This window comes from Abramis brama (genome assembly GCF_963993115.1).
Source record: "Abramis brama genome assembly, chromosome: 2".
NCBI classification, from domain to species: Eukaryota; Metazoa; Chordata; class Actinopteri; order Cypriniformes; family Leuciscidae; genus Abramis; species Abramis brama.
In genome coordinates, this window is record NC_139964.1 from 60,111,190 (window position 1) to 60,132,442 (window position 21,253).

At 35.0% G+C, this 21,253-nt stretch overlaps 1 protein-coding gene across 1 annotated transcript; it reads left to right on the forward strand.

Annotated features, from left to right (window-relative positions):
• Positions 1-465: 465 nt before the first annotated feature.
• Positions 466-15,943, forward strand: gaa2 (alpha glucosidase 2). Its single transcript, XM_084094407.1, has 20 exons — positions 466-644; positions 2,932-3,561; positions 4,673-4,818; positions 5,004-5,169; positions 5,362-5,458; positions 6,324-6,443; positions 6,532-6,650; positions 8,152-8,283; positions 8,787-8,897; positions 9,665-9,778; positions 9,885-9,969; positions 10,056-10,173; positions 10,613-10,746; positions 10,845-10,996; positions 11,307-11,455; positions 11,672-11,813; positions 11,914-12,012; positions 12,722-12,886; positions 13,181-13,327; positions 14,708-15,943. The coding sequence occupies exons 2-20, from the start codon at positions 2,941-2,943 to the stop codon at positions 14,768-14,770; spliced, it is 2,880 nt and encodes a 959-aa protein (XP_083950533.1). The 5' UTR covers positions 466-644; positions 2,932-2,940; the 3' UTR covers positions 14,771-15,943.
• Positions 15,944-21,253: the final 5,310 nt, after the last annotated feature.

The following is a 21,253-nucleotide window of genomic DNA, read 5'->3' on the forward strand; positions in this document are numbered from 1 at the left end:
ACTTTTTTCAACTATTTGCTTAATCATATTATTCATAGTATAATATAAATGTTTTTCCCTCTCAATTTTACTCAAATTTTAAATGCAGCTGAATTTTAATTGTTTTTATTTTAATTCTTTTGAATGTTTATCTCACAAGCCCGATTGTTTCCAGGCCAGTAGATGGCAGTGAAGGTTACGCGAGCGTTACACTAGAAGAACATCAAGAAGAAAATGTCACTTTGAACCGAATCTTTTCGAAGTTTCACTCGAATCGATTCGCAGAGTGAGGAGCACAACTGAGAAGTAGGTGACAAATTGGAAAACGCAAATACAAGATTTGATAAAACAGTAAGTTAGAAAAGATCACATGGAAAATGCGGGGGTCACAGGGAGGTTTTTGAGTGATGATTCAAATGAATCAGTGAATCGTTTTCAGAGCCCGTTCACTGTACCGATCTGTTTAAAGGAGCCGATTTGCTAAACGATTCAGATTCCATTGGTACTTTAACAGGACACGCAGCCAGCAACAACACTAACTTCATGAGACATGTAACACCCGTGACATTTACCAGCGCAAATAATAACATGGTATTCACTGATGTATTGTAGTGGGTCAAACATTAAAACCTTATAATATCATACATATTCCGACTGCACAAGAAGTAAGTTCATTTAAATGTGCATTTTCTCTTGAATGTGTTGCTTGATGTTTCGTGTGAGCTCCGTCTTGTTCATAATGTGCAACAATGTCACATACTTGATGTTGTTCAGTGTCATTTTAACGAAGTGGATTCATTTAAAATGTCGCATGGAAACCAAACACCGATAAACGTTAGCTTTTATTTATCTCTTTCCTAAGAGATTCATATAGATATAATTTCATCGTTGCTTTTCTGGTTTGTTTGTTTGTGTGATTACTAGGTTTCTAACATGTACAAGGCTTGTCTTTTTTTTTTATCTGAAGATATATGCAGTAATTTAAAAGAATATATTTATCCATATAACCATGGTACTGAGATTCTGTGGTATTCGTTTGTATAAGTGCATTCATACACAATGGTATTTACATGGTAGGCTCAAGTTGCTTCAGAGAACATGGCAAAACAAACAAGGAAATCCATGGTACTTAGAAGAAAAAAAATGTATCATGCTATGTTTTGTTAGTAATATTGCAACTACATGTTTTTTTTTTTTTGTTTGTTTTTTTTGGACTCTGACCTCTCCAGGACCTCATAACAGAAATGTTGTATTGTATGAGCGGAGATATGGCTTGTCAATCTAATGCTGAGCTGCTTACTTCAGTTAAAACACATTTGTAAATCAACAGAACTCAAAAGTTGTAAACTCCGTAGTCAACTTAGCAGTTCTCGACAACAGTGCATTTACAATTAGACAGAGAACCAAATTTAACCTGGCGATTTTTAACTCAGCTGTTCTTGATTAAAACATGTAACTTTGTTTTTGCATGCTTGCTTTTTCATGTGGTGAAATGTGCAAAGAACATGAATCTTTCAGATGAAGAGGTAGAGTATGACATATTGTCTCATTTCCTCTCCAATAGCCACTTCCCTTCGTAGTTCTTCCAAATATCTGCAGTTTTATGCACTTCAGAAAGTGTTCACCTCTGTGTGACATCTGTCACGTGACATTTAGTGGGATTTAATGTTGGCAGATATAGTGTCTTTATAGCTGTGCTCAACAGAGGCTGAAACTGCTGAAGAACTTGCTGATGCCTGGATTTTTATTCTTATTTAATTCAGAACATATTAAGATACTTAAATAATGGATTCAGAAGAATTGGAATTTAGCGAATGATTCATGATCTGGTCCACTGTTATGTTAGTTTTATGATGCTTTTTTTTTTTTTAAGTTTGAAAACTGCAGTCCTTATTCATTATAATCGAAAATGCATAAAAAATGACAAGTATGCTATGCAGAATTTCACCCTTTGTGTTCCACAGTAGAACGTTTTTTTATTCATTTTCGCAGGACAATCTTAAGCAATACAATAACCAAAAATTAAATAAATTTGCTGTATAATTCAAGCCATAGTGCTATTCTTTAAGAGAAATGAATTAGTCTGATTGCACGAACAGTGTTGGATGCGATGAAGTTTTTGGTAACACTTTACAAAGCCCCTAAAAGGACATGGTGGTGGAAAATATTGAGATGGGAGGCAAAAATATATTTCAAAACTTTTGTGTTTGCTTTCCCCCATGAAACTTTGAATTCGCTCACAAAGAACTCAATCTTTGTGAGCAAATGCTAAGTTTCTTGGGGGAATGCTAAACATTTGTGAGATAACGCAAAAGCATTGACATAATTTTTCCTCCCATCTTATTTTTTTTCATCACTATGTCCCTTTAGTGGCTCTGTAAGTTTACTTAGGTAATGCATTAACTAACACTGAGCAATTCATTTGTTACAGTATTTATAAATATTTGTTACCATTAGTTAAAAAACTGTTCATTGTTAGTTCTTGTTGTTTCATGTCCATTAAAAATATATAACAGATACAACTTTTGATTTTAGTAAGGTAACTAACTATGATTAATAGCTAATGCATTTAAAGGGATAGTTCACCCAAAAATGAAAATTCTGTCATCATTTACTCGCCCTCAAGTTGTTCCGAACCTGTGTGAATTTCTTTCTTCTGCTGAACAGAAAAGAAGATATTTTGAAGAATGTCGGTAACCAAACAGTTGATGGATCCCATTGACTTCCATAGTATGGAAAAGAAAAATACTACGGAAGTCAATGGGGCCCATCAACAGTTGGTTACCGACATTCTTCAAAATATCTAAGAAATTCATACAGGTTTGGAAGAACTTGAGGGTGAGTAGGCCTAAATAATGACAGAATTTTCATTTTTGGGTGAACCATCCCTTTAACAAATGGAACCATATTGTAAAGTGTTAATTAATGTTGTTTTACCTTATTTATACTCAGACGTTTGAAATGGTGTCATACAAGAGACTCACCCCTGAGGAGGTTCATTTCTCTGGAGCCGCGTTATTGGATCCTGATGAGTCAACGGACGCGGACGGGAAGGAAGTCGACCCAGAACTCCCCCTGCTCCCCCAGAACCCTCGCTGCTCCATCACCGCTGCCCTGCTGACCATTGCAGGACTTATTGTGGTTCTCTCTGGTGTCTGGATGCTTGGAACTATATTTTGGTTTCATAATCCACCCTCTACAGATCCCCATAGACTCCCTCCACCTGCCATGGCTAAAAGTCCAAACGGGACGTTGCTGCAGCCACAGTCCTGCTTGAAGATTCCCGAAGCGTGGAGGTTTGACTGTTATCCTGAGAGAGGTGTGGTGGTCACGGAGGAGATGTGCCACGCTCGAAACTGCTGCTTCATACAGCAGTCGCAGGGTAAGACATCGGGACGGAATGGAGTGCCGTGGTGTTTCTACACACCCGACTATCCATCCTATGAGTTGGTGTCCGTTATTGACACCGAGATGGGGAAGGTGGGAAAACTGCTCCGGAACAAAAAGACATATTATCCAAAAGACATAGATGCTCTGCAGCTGGAAGTGCTGTATGAGGAAGACAACCGGCTGCGTGTGAAGGTCAGAGCATTTTTTGGTCTTCATGTTACTGGCTCTTTATTCTTGTGATCTCTCAGAATAATTTAGTGATTAATATTGATGTTTTTTCTACTTATTGAATTTCAGTGGTGAAATGATCTGTTAGCATTCATATCACTCTCAGACCACCAAAATGCAAATAAAGATCTGACTAAAAAAAGGGATCCTCGATATATTGGTACCAGATCTGTTGACATAAAAAATAAACAGTTTTAAATTATTAATTAAAATGGTTACATATTCAATCATTTAAAAATGTAACATTTTAAAGTACATTTTTTAAAATGTTTTGGAAAGAAGTATCACCAAGGCAGCATTTATTTGATCAAAATACTGTAAAAACAGTAATATTGTGAAATACTGCATTTTAAAATAACTGTTTTCTATTTTAATATTTTGTACAATGTAATTTATTCATGTGATGCAAAGCTGAATTTTCAGCATCATTCCTCCAGTCTTCAGTGTCACATGATCCTTCAGAAATCATTTTAATATGATGATTTGCTGCTCAAGAAACAATGCTTATAATAATTATCACAGTTGAAAACAGTTGTGCAGCTTAATATTTTTGTGGAAGAAGTGATAATTTTTTTTAATTTTAGAATTCTTTGATGAATTGAAAGTTCAAAAGAACAGCAATTATTTGAAATAGAAATCTTTTGTAACAATGTGAGAGTATTTATTATTCATCTTTCTATTGTCTTTCATAACATTATAAATGTCTTTGCTGTCACTTATGGTCAATGTTATGTATACTTGCTAAAGTATTATTATTATTTTTTAAATATAAAATGTACTGACCCGAAACTTTTGTAATGTATGGAATATATATACATATTTATATATATGAGTCAGTTATTGTTATTTAACCAAAGTCATTTTCAGGTACTAATAATTAAATTACACTGTTAAATTTAATCTTTGGCAGATCTCAACCATTTATTTATTATCAGTCTTAACATGACAATAAATAACAGCTTATTAATATTGGCCAGAATATTAATATTGCTATGTCCCTGTTAGAAAACGTCTTTAGATATTCGTAACCTTGTACATTATTTATTGTTTCATAATATTCAATTGTCTCATACAGATAACAGACCCGTCTGAAAAGAGGTACGAGGTGCCTATAGATGTTCCTGTGGTTCAGAAAAGAGCATCAAATCCTTCTTACACCGTAGACTTCATCAAAGAACCTTTCGGGCTGATTGTCAAGAGAACACAGACAGGAACTGTGCTGTACGTACTGGTTTTTTGTCAACTAGCTAGAGAAAACGGACATGCCTTTCAATTGAAAATGCAATGATTTCATTTCTTTTACCATTAGAAATGATGACCAGAAAACTCTAGTTTAGAGATCTATAGTGTGACATGTCTCTGTATTGAGCATTGAGTTATTAACATGTATGTTCACATTCCGTTAGGTTGAATACATCTATAGCTCCTCTCTTCTATGCGGATCAGTTCCTGCAGATGTCCACATCATTGCCGTCACGTTTCATATATGGACTGGGTGAACATCGCTCCAACTTTCTGCACGACGTCCAGTGGAGCACTCTCACCATGTGGGCTCGAGATGTTCCACCCATGGTAACAACATGACTTTTGTCTTCTGATGTAATAATCTGCCAGTGCTCTTTCAAATTTCACAACAAGATTTAAAACACTGAAAACAAGAAGTTTAGCACAATTATTGGCCTTTCATCTAGTCTATAGGAAAAGTAACAGTCACATGATCACAGATTGCACTTACTTTTCTGTATTTCTCGATTGTTTTTTCAGGAGCTGACCAACCTCTATGGCGTCCATCCCTTTTATCTGTCTGTGGAATCTGATGGAATGGCACATGGGTTTTTCATGCTCAACAGCAATGCAATGGGTGGGTTCATCACACACACACATGCACACTTCATTCTAGCATGATCTTGAGGTAATGGTTAATATGAATTAACTTGAACCTGCTGAAATGTTCCTATAAATATATTTTCTTTCCAACTGTGCATTCTGAATAATAAATAAATATATTTCCCAGCTAACAGCAGCAGTTCACTGCTCGTCTTCTCATTAACGGTGTTTTTCTGTTACTGATCATATTTCAGACCTGCTGAGTTTACATTTTTAAAGTAATTTGACTGATAAAAGGATTGCTTGTGTGTATATTACAGTCTTTCATTATTAAACAGCATAGAGGAGATAAACATGTAAACATTTGGGCATAAACATGTAAATTACATACAGTAAAATGACTGACAATGAAAAATGACAGAATAATGATTAAAATATTGAATACAAATAAATAAATATTCTTATTCATCAGGTCTCACACACTTCAGCATTGCGGTCACTAGTGTAGACGAGCACTAGCACTAGCACTATAATTATGTATGCTTTCTCAGATTGGCTTGGGTTGGATTAAAACTTTATGGTGCGTTCAATTTGGAAAATTCTTTAAACCGTAAACATTAGAATATCTCTTCTCCTGTCTCAGAAAATGTCCAGGTTTTTAAATCTTCTTGCAGAAAACTAATTTTAGGTGGTGTTTAGTCAACTAGGTGACTATAGCACATTGAAAATATACATAACCAGAAATAAATGAGTTGTACTATTTCAAAACGGAAGTGCCTCATGAGTGCAAGTAGTCCATTTTTGTTCCTGAAATGCTCAGTGTTTTTGCCTGTGAATCTTTGTTTTTGCGGATAATCTCTCAACTTTGTATTAACGTGTGTAAATAATCTGTCATGTAGATGTGGCTCTGCAGCCTGCACCTGCTCTCACCTGGCGTATGATTGGTGGGATCCTCGACTTTTACATTTTCCTGGGCCCAGATCCCATCTCTGTGATTGGACAGTACCTGGATGTTGTAGGTCAGCAAGCATCATAAGCAGTATTTGATTTTTTACTTTGACGTGAATCAGAAGTTGACCAACCAATGATGTTATCTTCTCTCATTAGGTAAGCCTGCAATGCCCATCTACTGGGCTCTGGGCTATCATCTCTGCCGATGGGGCTACAAGTCTAGCAACAAAACCTGGAATGTTGTGAGAGAAATGCGGAATTATGGGATACCTCAGGTACTATACAGTAGCTGTTAGATCATTTTCATTAATTATTGGTTTGGTGTAGGTAAATATGGTTCATAGTCAAATGTTACTGATTGGTTAGAATTTGAAATCAGCTGTAGCTCACTAGATTTGCACTTTCAATAGACATCAAGAAAAATTCAGCACAGAAAATAACGCAAAAAACGAACGTATAAACGTGTATCTGTTTCCATCGTTGTTGTAAACTAAAACTATTAAAAAAAAATTGTTAATGGTAATTGAAATCTTGATGGAAATCTTATAACTTGAACTTAAATGAATATTAGAAATGTCGCTTTGGCAACTAAATGAAATTTAAATCAGTTGAAGTGATTAAAATTAATAAAACAAACTGACATAAAAATAAATTAAAGCTGAATAGAAAAAAACTACAAAAATCACAACACAGTTACTAAAATTAAAATGAAAAATTGTTATAAATAAACTCGGCAAAAAATTGTCCATTTTTCAGGATACTGTATTTTAATTTAAGATAATTTTATAAAATCTAAATAAGCTTTACAGATCTTCATTTGAAAGTGTTTAAACAATGCCTTTTCATGCTCGTTCAATGAGCCATAAAGAAATGATTGCTGTGGAACAGTCCTTAAGACACTAACAGTTTACAGGTGGAAGAAAATGAATGTCACAGTTGAAAGAGACCTTTCTACTAACATTGAAAAACACAAGGAGAAAGATGCCCAGAGTCTCTGATCACCTGTGTGAACATGCCATAGTCCTGCTGAAGGGAGGCATGAGGACTGCAGATGTGGACAGAGCAATAAACTGCAATGCCCATAATGTAAGACGCCTAAGACAGTGCTACAGGGAGATGCAGTGCCAAACCACCTGTAACCATGTGTCATGTGTCATCTGTAACAGATGTGTTTGACAACTTGCAGGTGTGGAGCAACATCTCACAGAAAGAAACGGTCAAATCTGGCTCAGTCCATGAAGATGATGCACTGTAGCACTTAAAACACAAGATACTGACTGCTACTTTTGATATTGACCCCCGCTTAGTACAGGGACTCGTTATTCCATTTCTGTTCATCAAATGTCTGTAAAACTCGTTCTGTTTATGTCTCGTTTGTTGAATCATTTTATGTTCATACAAATATTTACACACAATAACCAATTTGCTGGGGGAAAAAAAGCAGAGTTTGCTGAGTTTAGTAATGCATACTATAATAGTATATAAATAATTAATGCTAGTATGTCTACAATGCTAGTTTAGCCCAATACAAACACTCATTGTTCACATGGACATTAAAACAGCACTTTTGAAATCTAGTGAAAATTTGAATGTTGCAACATATTGTACGTGATCCTTTTCCTCATTTTGCTGACAAGCAAAGGGAAGTCTGATTTCTGAATTTTTTAATGAACCACAGAAGAACACTGACTAAGCATTGTGCATTTAGCAAAATGACTAATTGTAAATTGTACAAAGCAAATTGATTTATTTATTTATTTATTTTTTATCTTTCAGGACGTTCAGTGGAATGATATTGACTACATGGATCGTGCTCTAGATTTTACTTATGAGCCTATGAACTTTTCCACCCTACCTGATCTCGTGAAAGACCTTCACATACATGATCAACACTACGTCATGATTCTGGTACACACTCACACACACTCTCACTTTAACTGACTATGAACTACACCTTAGGTAACTCTACTAGGAAAGCTAAATGATCTTGAAGGGGATAGGGGAACTTACTTCATACTTTAAAAAATAAGTTTACTGTACCAGCATTTCTGCAGTACCGGTAGTACCAAGTACCCGGTATTATCGGTACCCGCTGTTCTCAAACGCTCTTGTTCATGTTTGTTTGAGTACTCTGACAGATGAGACAAAACAGGACACATTTTTGTTTAGGTACTAAATTCATTTTTTTTTTATTAAACATCCATATAACACTCTTCCTCATTCTACTGTCGTCTTTTTTGTGTTGCATTAGAATCACACTGACAGTCATGAGGCAGATTTGGCAACTGAATGTTTCACATGCGGTTGAGACCATCAGTAAAGCATTTGGATGTGTCACTGTGGATTTAGCTGAAGTGGGCTTGATTTAAACTGCACTTTGTGTGTTTGTCACTTTTGCGCTTCCTCTTCAGGATCCCGGCATCAGTAGCTCTCAGCCGTCTGGCTCCTACTGGCCGTTTGATGAGGGGAAGAAGAGAGGCATTTTCATCAATGATTCGAATGGAGAAGTCCTTATTGGGAAGGTACATTGAGGGGGTTTTTTGTTGTTTTTTTAAGAAGTCACTTATGCTCACCAAGGCCGCATTTATTTGATCAAAAATACTGGAAAAAAATAATAATGAAATATTATTGCAGTTTAAAATAACTTATTCCTGTGATGCAAAGCTGAATTTTCAGCTTCATTACTCCAGTCTTCAGTGTCACATGATCCTTCAGAAGTCATTCTAATATGCTGATTTTGGTGCTCATGAAACCTTTCTGTTAAAAACAGTTGTGCTGCTTAATTTTCTAAATAATTTTTTTCAGGATTAGTTGATGAATAGTATGTTCAAGTGAACAGCATTTAATTAAAATAGAAATCTTTTGCAACATTATACATTTCTTTACTGTCACTTTTGATTTAATTTAATGCATCCCTTCTGAATAAAAGTGTTAATTTCTGAAAAACAAATGTGCTGACCCCAAAACTGATGAAATGATCTCATGTCCAGATGAATACTACAGACTTTTCCACAATAATTTCATGCCTTATTGGTTGTGGAATAAATTAATCATGGCTGACGACGCGAGTAAACATTTCTCCAATTGCATCATAATCAATAAACTTAAGTGTCATGCTGCATCGCACCAATAGGTGTCAATATGAAGTCCAACAAACCTAAACAGAAACTTAGTTTTTAAGAGTGCTTGGAAGCTTAAAATGTTTATGATTAAACTAAATTAAATCAAAATGTAGTTATTATGAATATTATATGTGACTTGACTGCAGATATTTTTGCTTGTTTCGAAGGTCTGGCCAGGACTCACTGCTTTTCCAGATTTCTCCAATCCAGACACGCATGAATGGTGGTACCAGAATCTGCAGAGGTTCCATGACAAAGTGCCATTTGATGGCGTGTGGATTGTATGTTGTGCATTTGTATTATTCCTTGTTTGATGGTTCGTTATTTGTATTTAGCCAAGCATTGATCTTGCTTTTTAATATATACTCTTTCTGTCTCTTCCTCAAGGATATGAATGAGCCATCTAATTTCTTTGATGGGTCACTGAATGGTTGTCCAGAGAATGAACTGGAAAATCCTCCCTACACACCAGGTATCAGTGTGTTCGCTATTATGTGGACATTATATTATTCATGCTACGTTTCTTCCAACAATAAGACATGGTATTGTCTGCTGTAGGTATTCTGGGTGGTACATTAAGGGCCAAGACTGTGTGTGCATCTGCACGTCAGAAAATCTCCTCTCACTACAACGTACACAGTCTGTATGGACTCATGGAATCTAAAGCCACTGAAAGGTACACGCAATCACTCAAAAATACATATACTACCATTCATATGTATATATATATATGTATATATACAATTTTTTTTCTTTTTTTATTATCAATGTTGAAAACAGTTGTGCTGCGTAATATATTTGTGGAAACCATGATACATTTTTGACAGGATTCTTTGAGTAGAAAAGTGCAAAAGAACAGCATTTATTTGAAATGGAAATCTCTGTGACAATGTAAATGCCTCTTTTGATCAATTTAATGCATCTTTTCTTAAAGAAAGTGTTAATTTCTTCTTCTTTTTAAAATCTTACGACCCCAAACTTTTGTCAAAAATGTTTTGTTATTTTTAAAGAAAGATGACTCAAGCACACTTTTCAACCAAAACATTTCACCCCCCAAAAAAAGTATTTGGACACTTATCAAACGGTAGTGGATCATGTTCATCTGTCTCTCTCAGTGCTTTGAGGAAGATCACAGGGAAGCGTCCCTTCGTCATTTCCCGCTCTACGTTTCCCAGTCAGGGCAGGTATTCGGGCCACTGGCTCGGAGACAACAGGAGCCAATGGAAAGATCTGGCCACATCTATACCAGGTATAAACGCACACTCTCTGCTGAGGTCAGAGTTAGTCCCATATAGTGTTGTATTGACTACAGATTCACTAACCATTTTATTTTAATTTTTTTTCCAGGTATGCTGACATTTAACATCCTGGGCATTCCTCTTATTGGGGCAGACATCTGTGGCTTTGGGGGCAGCACTACAGAAGAACTGTGTGTCCGATGGACCCAGCTCGGAGCTTTCTACCCCTTTACAAGAAACCACAACTCCATAGATGAACAGGTGAACTTTCTTCCATCCAACCAAACACTGTTATGACTCTTTATTTAGCTTTAGACTACAGCAAAATCTGCAGCTGGTCACAACTCATAATGCTAAGAGACGCGCTGCTTTAGAGGATCTGCTGTGTTTTTCAACTGTTTTCATCTTATTGGTTTTCTGCAGTCTTGAGGCATTTTTGTCTGTTCATCTGATTAGTAACCCATCTGTCTGTTGTTTTTGCCAGTACAATATTCTGTTTTTATAATGTTTTTCATCTGCATTCCAAAGGCAAGACTCTGATGGATTAACAGTTTTGTCATTTTCACAACAGGATCAGGATCCAACCGCATTCAGTCCTGCAGCTCGTACAGCAATGAAAGAAGCCATCCTTCTCCGTTATTCCCTGTTCCCACATCTCTACACACTCTTCCATCACGCACACATCAGTGGACACACGGTCGCCACACCACTGCTCTTTCAGTAAGATAAACACATGTGACTTCAAACCCTCATTCTATGTGCATTTAATTCTTAAAGGAATAGTTTTCTCCAAACCTTGGAGTTATCTAATGACAGAATTATCATTTTTACTGAATATCTAGATACAGATCCAGGCACATAATATTCATCATTTCAGGAAGATGTCCACTTTAATTGACTTCTTTGCATATAATCACGGTCTGTGCTGTGTTTTAGGTTCCCTACCGATGAGAAGACATATGGGATAGATAAACAGTTCCTATGGGGAAAGAGTTTGATGGTCACGCCGGTTTTGGAGGCAGGACGAGATTATGTAGTGGGATATTTCCCTAAAGGTCTCTGGTACGATTTTCACACCGTGAGTCACATCCTCTCTAGAAACCCTTTTAGAAATAGAAACTCACAATTCTTTTACTTTGTAGTCTCGTACAACATTGATATTTGTTTGTCACAAACAGGGCGACTCATTGGTAAGCAGAGGAGAAGAGATCAAACTTCAGGCTCCGATGGACAAGATCAACCTGCATCTCAGAGAGGGTTCCATCATACCAACACAGGTGAAAAAGAGTCACATTTATACATATTCATACATTATTGTTTTTCAGTTAATGCAGACAGACTTCCTTAAGTAATTTTATATGTAATTATTTATAAATTTAATCCAGATTTTATATATAATAAATACATTTCCTGTTAAGGAGGTGTTCTTCATTTACTATTGTTGCACATTATCAAAATAGCTTAATAGTTAATAATGGTTCTTCTTATTATAATCACAAATGGTAGTGCATCACGTTTCGTCAAAAATATTAAGCAGCACAACTGTTTTCAACATTGATAATAATAAGAAATGTTTCTTGAGCAGCAAATCAGCATATTAGAATGATTTCTGAAGGATCATGTGACACTGGAGACTGGAGTAATGATGCTGAAAACTATTAGGTACAATATAAATGACAAAATCGATGTTTTAAATTGTAATAATATTTTACAATTTTACTGTATTTCTGATCATATAAATGCAGCCTTGGTGACTTCAACATTAAAAATCGTAATAATTCCAAACTTTTGACCCCCATTGTATATATACATTTAATAAATAAATTATTTGTGAAGGAGTTATGTGTTTGATGTCTAGGTAATTTATGTATCATTTATTTGATACTTTAAGGAAGCATTTACAAAATGATTTGCTAGTAGCAGTAGTGTTGGCTGTGGTCTGTGTGCATGTTTACTTGAGTTTTGTTCTATATGTTTGTGTTTCAGAGACCGAACACCACCCTGTGGGTTAGCAGCGGTCAGCCCCTTCATCTGATTGCAAGCCTGAGTGAGGACGGTCTGGCCAAGGGTGATTTGTATTGGGATGACGGAGAGACCATTGACTCATATGAGACTGATCAGTACGCTTACATCTATTTCACAATAGAAAAGGTACAGAAAACCGTTCACCTTTACTGAAGCACACCAGAATGCTTTACTTTCAGTAAGCTTTCATTAGATCCTCATACTATGAGCACAGTATAAAAGGTTATTTATTCGTATGTTTTACATTCTGCCTCTCACATTTCATGTAATCACTTTTTAACTTTTCTCAAACATTTTTATTCAATGTTATTTTATTAAATGCATCACTTGCTTGTTCTTAAATGTTTCTGTAAACAATCATGCTGTCAACTACTTGTGTGTGTATGTATGGATATAATGATCTTTATTAATGATCTTCAGAACACAATGAAATCAGAGGTGCTGCGTAATCATGAGGAGGCTACTTACATCACTGTGGAAACCGTTTCCTTTTATGGGGTGAAGACAGAGCCAGAAAATGTAACCGTGAATTCACAAGAGGCAGCATTCACTTACCGTGACAATCAGGTAATATACTTTAATATTGTTTTTAGGAAGCTACTGGTTATAAATACTGAGATGATTGTGCATATTTAGTTATCAGGTTAAATTAGAATTTTGAACGGTTTGCAGTAAATTAGAAAAATAAAATGTAAATGTTTAGTATGTTCATCTGCAGTTATCTGATACTCTATAAGCTTTCATTAGGCTTAGGCTTTGTTGAAAATAATTTGGAACATTTGTCTGTGGTACACTGAATTACAAGAGGGTTATTTTTGTAATGCATTTAAAAAAGATTTAAATACTTATAATGTCTAGGTCAGGGGTATTCAATTAAAGTTCCAAGAGGTTTATATTTACTTCCCAGTGGAGGTCCGGAGTCCGGACAATACTTTTTTGGAATAGTTATACATTTCCATCTGGGCGGCAGTAGTACTTTGTTAAAGAAAAAAATGAGTTGGATGAGTTTATTGGGCCCTCAAAGCCACAGCAGTGGTGTCAAATTAGATATTAATATTAAAAGGTAAGATCAGATGTTTTATCAGGCTATTATTATTTTTACATTTAGATACATATGCATGGCAGGAGGCTATGTTTTTATATTTTGCTTAAAATAAGTATGAGCTGCCTGAAACCAAAGTTAACTTCTAATTTCGAAGTCTTTCTTTGCCATCTACAAATAATTTTCCCAATTCTAACATTTATGAAAAGCTTTTAACATGGTGATAAATAATGCTATGTGTAGATGAAAAAAATTCTTTGTCAAAAAACTACAAAAAAGACAGTCATATCTATATATCTATATATATATATATATATATATATATATATATATATATATATATATATATATATATATATATATATATATATATATATATATGTCAAATGAAAATAATTGTTTTGCTGTTCGCTGTGTTTCTGCTACTGTTGTTAAAATAACTGTGTCATCTGCAGTTTTTAATGTGGCTCTTTAGTGGGAGAGAGAAGCAACGAGCAGAAAGGTCTTGACTTAAGCGCGTTTGGCTCTAGATAAAAATATTCGAGGATATAGGGTCGAAAGATTATAACCATAAACGACCCTGAGCGTGTGTGGTGTGTACTGCTCGTTGTTTTGTTTTGACGCACTGCTCAATTTAAACAGTAGAAACGGTAAAATGGTGCTACCGTTGTCATTATGTCTCGCCATCCGGTTGGAACCAAACCAGGGTTCGGAACCGGAGCGCAGTCCGCAATTTGAGGACCCCTGATCTAGGTTAAAATATCTAGGTTGAATTAAAAGATCCAAGATCCAGTTAGCAGTGGTGTCAAGAATGATTTTATGAATTTGAAAAATAGCTAAAAATACAGTAAAAAAAGAAAAGATGAGCCTTAAAGAAATGTATTTATTGTCTTCTGTCTGTCTAGGTGCTGACAGTAACAGACTTGGGTCTGAACCTCAGTCAGAACTTCACAATCAGTTGGATGTAAACGTGAATCATCAGTGCCGTTTCTGAATTGCAAATTGCTGCTGAAATCATGATCTTAACATCTCAGCTGACATTATCTCAGTTCTTATACAGTGGTGGTTCTGGTTCCAGCCTAAAATCAAATATGAACCAGAAAGGATATGACAGATTATTGATTGTATGTTGAATTTCTCATGTGCACTTTAAGTGTACTCTTTATTATTGACCCAGCAGTGGTCAGTTGCACTCAGAGGAATTAAAACCTAAGGGAAAAGGTCTGTGTATTTTGATTAAGTCATTTGTTTGATCTGTTGAATGGATAGATATTTTTAACTATGATGTTATATTACTGCCTGTTATTGCTGATATTGTTTCTAGAGCAGAAAGACTTCTTCTGTTTTAAACCTTTTAGCTGTGAATTAAAGCTCCTCATCTTAAAGTAGTTTGCCATGCCATCAAAACCTATAATTCAAAATATAGCAAATATTTTGTAGTGATTCAATGGACCAACAGAACAAAAACAACTGCAAATCCAAAAGTGATCCTGCTGAATTCATAACCTTCCAGATTTTTCCAAATTATGTAAATATTATTTTGAATTGCATGTGTGTATATATTGTTTCCAAGCATGTTTGCCCAGTTCAGGACATTCAAATGCATGTTTAAGCATTAGTTAGCAAACATTATTTCCATGTACTGACAGGCTTGTAATTAACATGATCCAGTATGTTTATATCAGCGATATAAACTTATGAATCATTTGTTTTAATGCCCAAAGTGAGTAAATGTAAAACCATGAAAATATTATGGAAGTAAATCACTGTACAGTATTCATCAAGGCTTAAAGAGGCATAATTGTGCAGTATTTTGTAAATTGCTTCCACATGCTGTCGATATTACCATTTATAGCATAACATTGTGCCTTATATATTACATCAAAGCTGTGATTCAACATTCAGTGGCTTTACTGTGAATGTATAAAACCCTCTGTTTGAAAACACTGGGCTGCTTTACAACTTTTAACAAAAAAGTTCAAATGTAAAGACGCGTGCTCCTAAAACTGAAGCTAAAAGATATATCTACATGAGTGAACGAGCCAGTTTAAGGCTTCTCTTTCTTTAAATGACCCTGAACAAACTGCTGTACAGAGTTTCAGAGGACATACAGGGTAGTGTGCAATAAAACTCAAAGTGTTCATCTTTTCTCTTGTGTTTTTTCTTTTGTTTTGAGGCAGTGATACACTCTCAGAAATTTTTTTACAAAAGCTGTCACTGGGATGGTACCCTTTTGTTCCTTTTAGGTACCAATATGCACCCTTTAGGCACAAAAAGTGTACTTTCTGAAAAAGTAATGCCCCAGTGACAGTTTTTGACCTTTTTTCTGAACTAGCAATCACCTAAACACCATAGAAACCACCCAGAATACCTTAGCAACATGCTAAAAACAACAAATATTTGAATAAAAGGCCATGTGTTTCTTTTTATCATTTACCTCCATTGGTCTTCTTGGTGTCCGGCATGTATGAAGTTTTTAAACCACAGCATGTACTCATACCCGAACCTAACATATCTGATTATTTTCTGTCTTGCAGTCAGAGCTATAGTTATATGTGGCCAGGTTATTGCTACATGAAACTGGATTTGGAGGCACTTCCTTCACTTTGTAATGGGAAATGGCTTTTCTCAGCTCAGTGCAGAGCCCTGAGGAAAAGTCAGGTAGCTATTTAAACAAAACACATTTTTCTAGTATCGTAAAAGTTAAATGTCATCAGAAATTCTTTTTTTTTTTCTTCTTTTTTTTACATTTTACTATACCTGTCCCATTAGTTAACATTACTTTAAAAGGTTAGTTCACCAAAAAAATGAAAATTCTGTCATCATTTATTCACCCTCATGTTGTTTCAAACCTGTAAGACTTTCGTTCATCTTCGGAAACACAAATGAAGATCTTTTTGATGAAATCTGAGAGCTTTCTATCCCTCCGTTGGCAGCTACGCAAGTGACACAAAGACAGATCAAAAAGTTCATAAAGAGATTGTAAATTATTATGAATAGAACGGTTTAGTCCAAATTTTCTGAAGAGAAACGCTTTTATATAATGAACAGATTGAATTTAGGCTTTTATTCACATTAACATTCATCAAATCACACATCAGTTGTGGTAAACAGAAGCTCAAACATGTTCGCATGTTACTGTTTTTTTTTTTGTTTTTTTTTGACAGACATGAAATTTGCATGAAAGCAATTACCGACAAGATTTTTGTTTAGACCTTGAGCATTTCTGTTGTTTTAAGCAAAATGTGTTTCTGTCTTTAAACACATTTAATAAACATTTTCTTCCTCTTCTACTTGTTCTTGTTAAGAAGCATTGTTGTAAACCCAGAGCTGATAGCCGAACTTATCTTCTCTTGAGTGAATCTGCACGTCTGAACCTTCAGCTTTCATCTCACACTGACACAAGACCTGTTTGAAGATCAAAGCCAGTGCTTCCACATGCAGTATGATATGACAGCAAGTTGAAAGCCTTGTTTCTGTATGGGCCGATGCAAGCAGAAAGAAATAAAGGCAAAAAGAGGGACAAGAATAGAATTAAGTATGGGGCAGAACTTTCATTTCTTGATTGGTTATTAATTAAAAAGAATTAAACATTTAAAAAAAAATCCTGCATGTATAGAAAAGTATGTTTTCCGAAGGTCCAAACACAATTATGAATACATGAGCTTCCTCTGACAAAATAATCATCACAATTACCTTTAAAACATGACAAAATGCAGCAGACCAAGATAATGGTCACAATTACTACAGTGCAAATGCGTTTTTGACAAATTAATGATGAATGTGAAACGTGTCAAAGCGAGCGCCTGTCATTATCCACTCCATTCCCCTTATAATAGGGCTATTCTACATTGACTGTTAAAACTGTCCTATAATAAATGACACTCAGATACAAAACAGGACATTTCCAGTTTAAGATTTTTGGTTATTTTCAGTTTTATTAGTGTACCTACGTGTTTTATTTAGTAGTGTATAACATTTTTATACACTACTAAACAAAGTATACATAACAAGTCTCTTGTGCATCAGTTGTGTTAAAAACCTAATTTCAACAAAATCAGCATTGACTGCATTTAGCAAGAAACCAAACCTATCAAATTTATAATAATACAATTAATGCGCAACAAACACTAATTCTGGAATGTTGCTTAATTTACTTCACAGCAGATTTACATGCATTGTCTGTGTAATTCCAGTTTAATACGCTTACTGGAAATCATTGCCATTCATTTTCTCTCAGAATTAATGTTTATTTTGGCAGTAAAAACAGAATAGCATTCATTTCAGCCTTGAAGAAAACAATCACACAGTACCACACTCCCCCTCATTCTCTGTGTGTATATTGAGGGCTTCAGAGATAACAGCTTCCAGATGTTGCACATTCTCACTCTTTCATTGCCTTTCTTAGCTGCCAAAGAAGTGACATTAAACCATGCATTGTTGTCTTTCAGTCAGTTTTTTCTGTCACCATGTTTAGGTACAGTAACCCACAGGGCTTTAGAGAGGCAGAAACATTTTATCACACACATACACACAGTTCAAGAGTTTGTTGGAAATGGTTCATTCATATCACTTGCTCTTTTAAGCAACTCTTTGCATGCAATCTCAGCATTTCTGACTAAAAATTAATTTCTTGATTCCTCTTTATGCTCCAATTAAGATAAAAGTATGTGTGGGCTGCTATAAGCAATTATTAATACTGTTTAAATACGCAAAACCACATTTAATTTTAGAACAAACTAGATTTAACTTCTTCACTAACTTCACTAACAAATAGCTTATTCATTCATTACTTTTATTAAAGACTTAATAAGCACATGTTGATGATTAAATATGAACAAACTAGTAAAAAAGTCCATTTTTAAAGTTTGTTTATATCTAAAAAATGTATATCGTCCTTTAAAGTCCCCCTGTGGTGAAAATCAAGCTTTTAAAGTTGTTTATATGCTATGTGGTGTTTTTAATATGCTTTAAGACAAACCGTGAGCAAATTCATAAGTCAACACCATTGCTTAATATTTTCTCCTTAAAACTGTGGTCTCAAAAACGCAGTTTGTTTCTGACGTCACAAACTACCTTGTAACCAATCAGGTCAACTCATGATCCTCAACGAGTGGAGCTCTGAGCTGGTGTGAGTGAGTGGAGGCGGGGCTAATTTGCATATTCGTAGAACCGCGTATACTAAATGAGGCAAGGGTGTTGAGTTACATTCAAGCTATTTAAAGGCATGAAGAAATTTTTTTTCAAGGAAAAAACGTTTAAATGTGTAGTTTTGGTGATCAAAGATATGAGTTTTAAGGGATACAATTATTGACTACAGGGGGACTTTATAAGTCAATTAAAGGCCCTTACCTTAAAGAGGACCTATTATGCCCCTTTTTTACAAGATGTAATATAAGTCTCAGTTGTCCCCAAGAATGTGTCTGTGAAGTTTCAGTTTCATTTTTGAGTGGAAGGAAAAACATGCTGTTTTTGTGCATGTATCTTTAAATGCAAATGAGCTGCTGCTACTCCCCTCTCCAATACCGCTTTCCAGAAGAGGGCGGGGCCTGTACAGCTCGTGCCTAGTATACCCTGCCAAAAACTAAAAAAATCTGTTTGGTTTTGATTATCATCTCTATCGCAGTTAGCTCACGTGACATTGCAGTTCTAATCTTCATCATCAATAAAGTTTATTATCTGCATGCGTTTTAAAGCCATATCTAAACTTCTGATACGGTTGTATCATGTAAACAGCAAGTAAAGAAATCACGTATATTACTGTATATCTGTGTATTAAAGTGAAAGCAGTGTAATATACAGTACCAACTGCTATATGCTGTTAATATGAATCAAACAACAAAAGAAAAACAGAAAATCACTCACTGCTCTTGATTGAATAACTTTAGTAGCTTTAATACGAATACATTTCTTACTTGAATACTGCTGTTAAATAAAAATAAAGAAAATAAGAATAATCAAACTACAAGCAACGGCACAAATAAATACAATAGTGCAAAGAAAAAAAACAGTGCTTTTCGGGTTTTTTTAGGTAGATCTAACAATATTTTTTTGGTATGCAAATTGAACTAAGTAATGTAAAAATGTAAATCTAATGTAAAACTAAATTACATATAATCTTCACTGTAGAAATTAAATAAAGATTAATCATTAAGTTACAAAAGCTATTAATTTTAAGAGCAGTGACTTCCTTGTCATTTGCTGTTTGATTAACATTAAAAACACAGAGAGCAGGAATATTGGGCTGCTGTCACTTTAAGACCTGATACACAGATCCAGTATACTAATACTGATACACATGTGTTGTCTTTATCTAATGTTTACGTTCACTTAAGACATAACCTACTTTGTTTGCTAGGATACTTGCCAAGACAGGCATGTTGACAATTTTTGTGTGAATTTGTCTGTTCAAGCGCAAGATTTGAAAGGGAACTCAATATTTCTGCATTTGAATGTTTAAATTGGCAAGGCTTAATGAGTTTAGTTTAAACACAGATTTAATGCAACGTGTGCTAGTCAGGTCTCACCTGCGCTCTTCAGATGCTGATATCTGTAAAAATCAATTGGTGTAGGTTAATGAAAACCAAAAGCGTTCAACATAACAAATGTGTTATGTATACTAATGAATTATCATCATTTTTCAATTCAATTTAGAGGCCTTTTTTATGTATTTTATGTAAATCATCATGACATTACCATCTGGTACCATACCATTTCTATAAGGGAAGTCCTTTAAAAACGCTTAACTTAAACTCCACCCATGAAGACATCGTCATAACTCTTCCCTGGAGTTTCAGGGATTTCTCAACTTCAGCTGACAGTGAACTTCCCAACTATGATTTGGTCTCTTACTGACATCCATTGGTCAAATAAAGAATGACAACCATTCCAAGTCTTCAAATGTTTTTACACATTCTGTATTCGCCTATACGTCTCTATTCTAAATTCTGTATGTTTTATTGTGAAAATGTATTCACTAAGAGCAAAAACATTGGCACATGTTGATAATTAAATATGGACAAATAAGTAAGTTTTAAAGTTGGTTTATACCTAAAAATCTATACTGTTTATATGATGCAAATCTTAAAATAGTTAAAGGTCAATCATAAAGTGCAAGCCTCGATTTGTTACTTCCTTCAGTGTGACTCAGCGAGATTAGACACGTCCAACCACACTATACAGAGCACAGCCAAGACACACCCATACGAACATAACGAACACCACCTGCATATGAACACTGATCTGCAATAATGCACTTAAACAGCTGCATGAGTATAGACTGTCACAGCTTTATACAGAAACATGTAAACTACCAGTTTAGTCTTACATTGCGCATTGTTTTAAACACAACATAAAGTATTTGAACAATAACAGCACACTGAAATCGGAAACAAAATATCAGACAAAGTGGCATTTATTTTAAGGAATAATCTGATGTACACTTTTTCCAA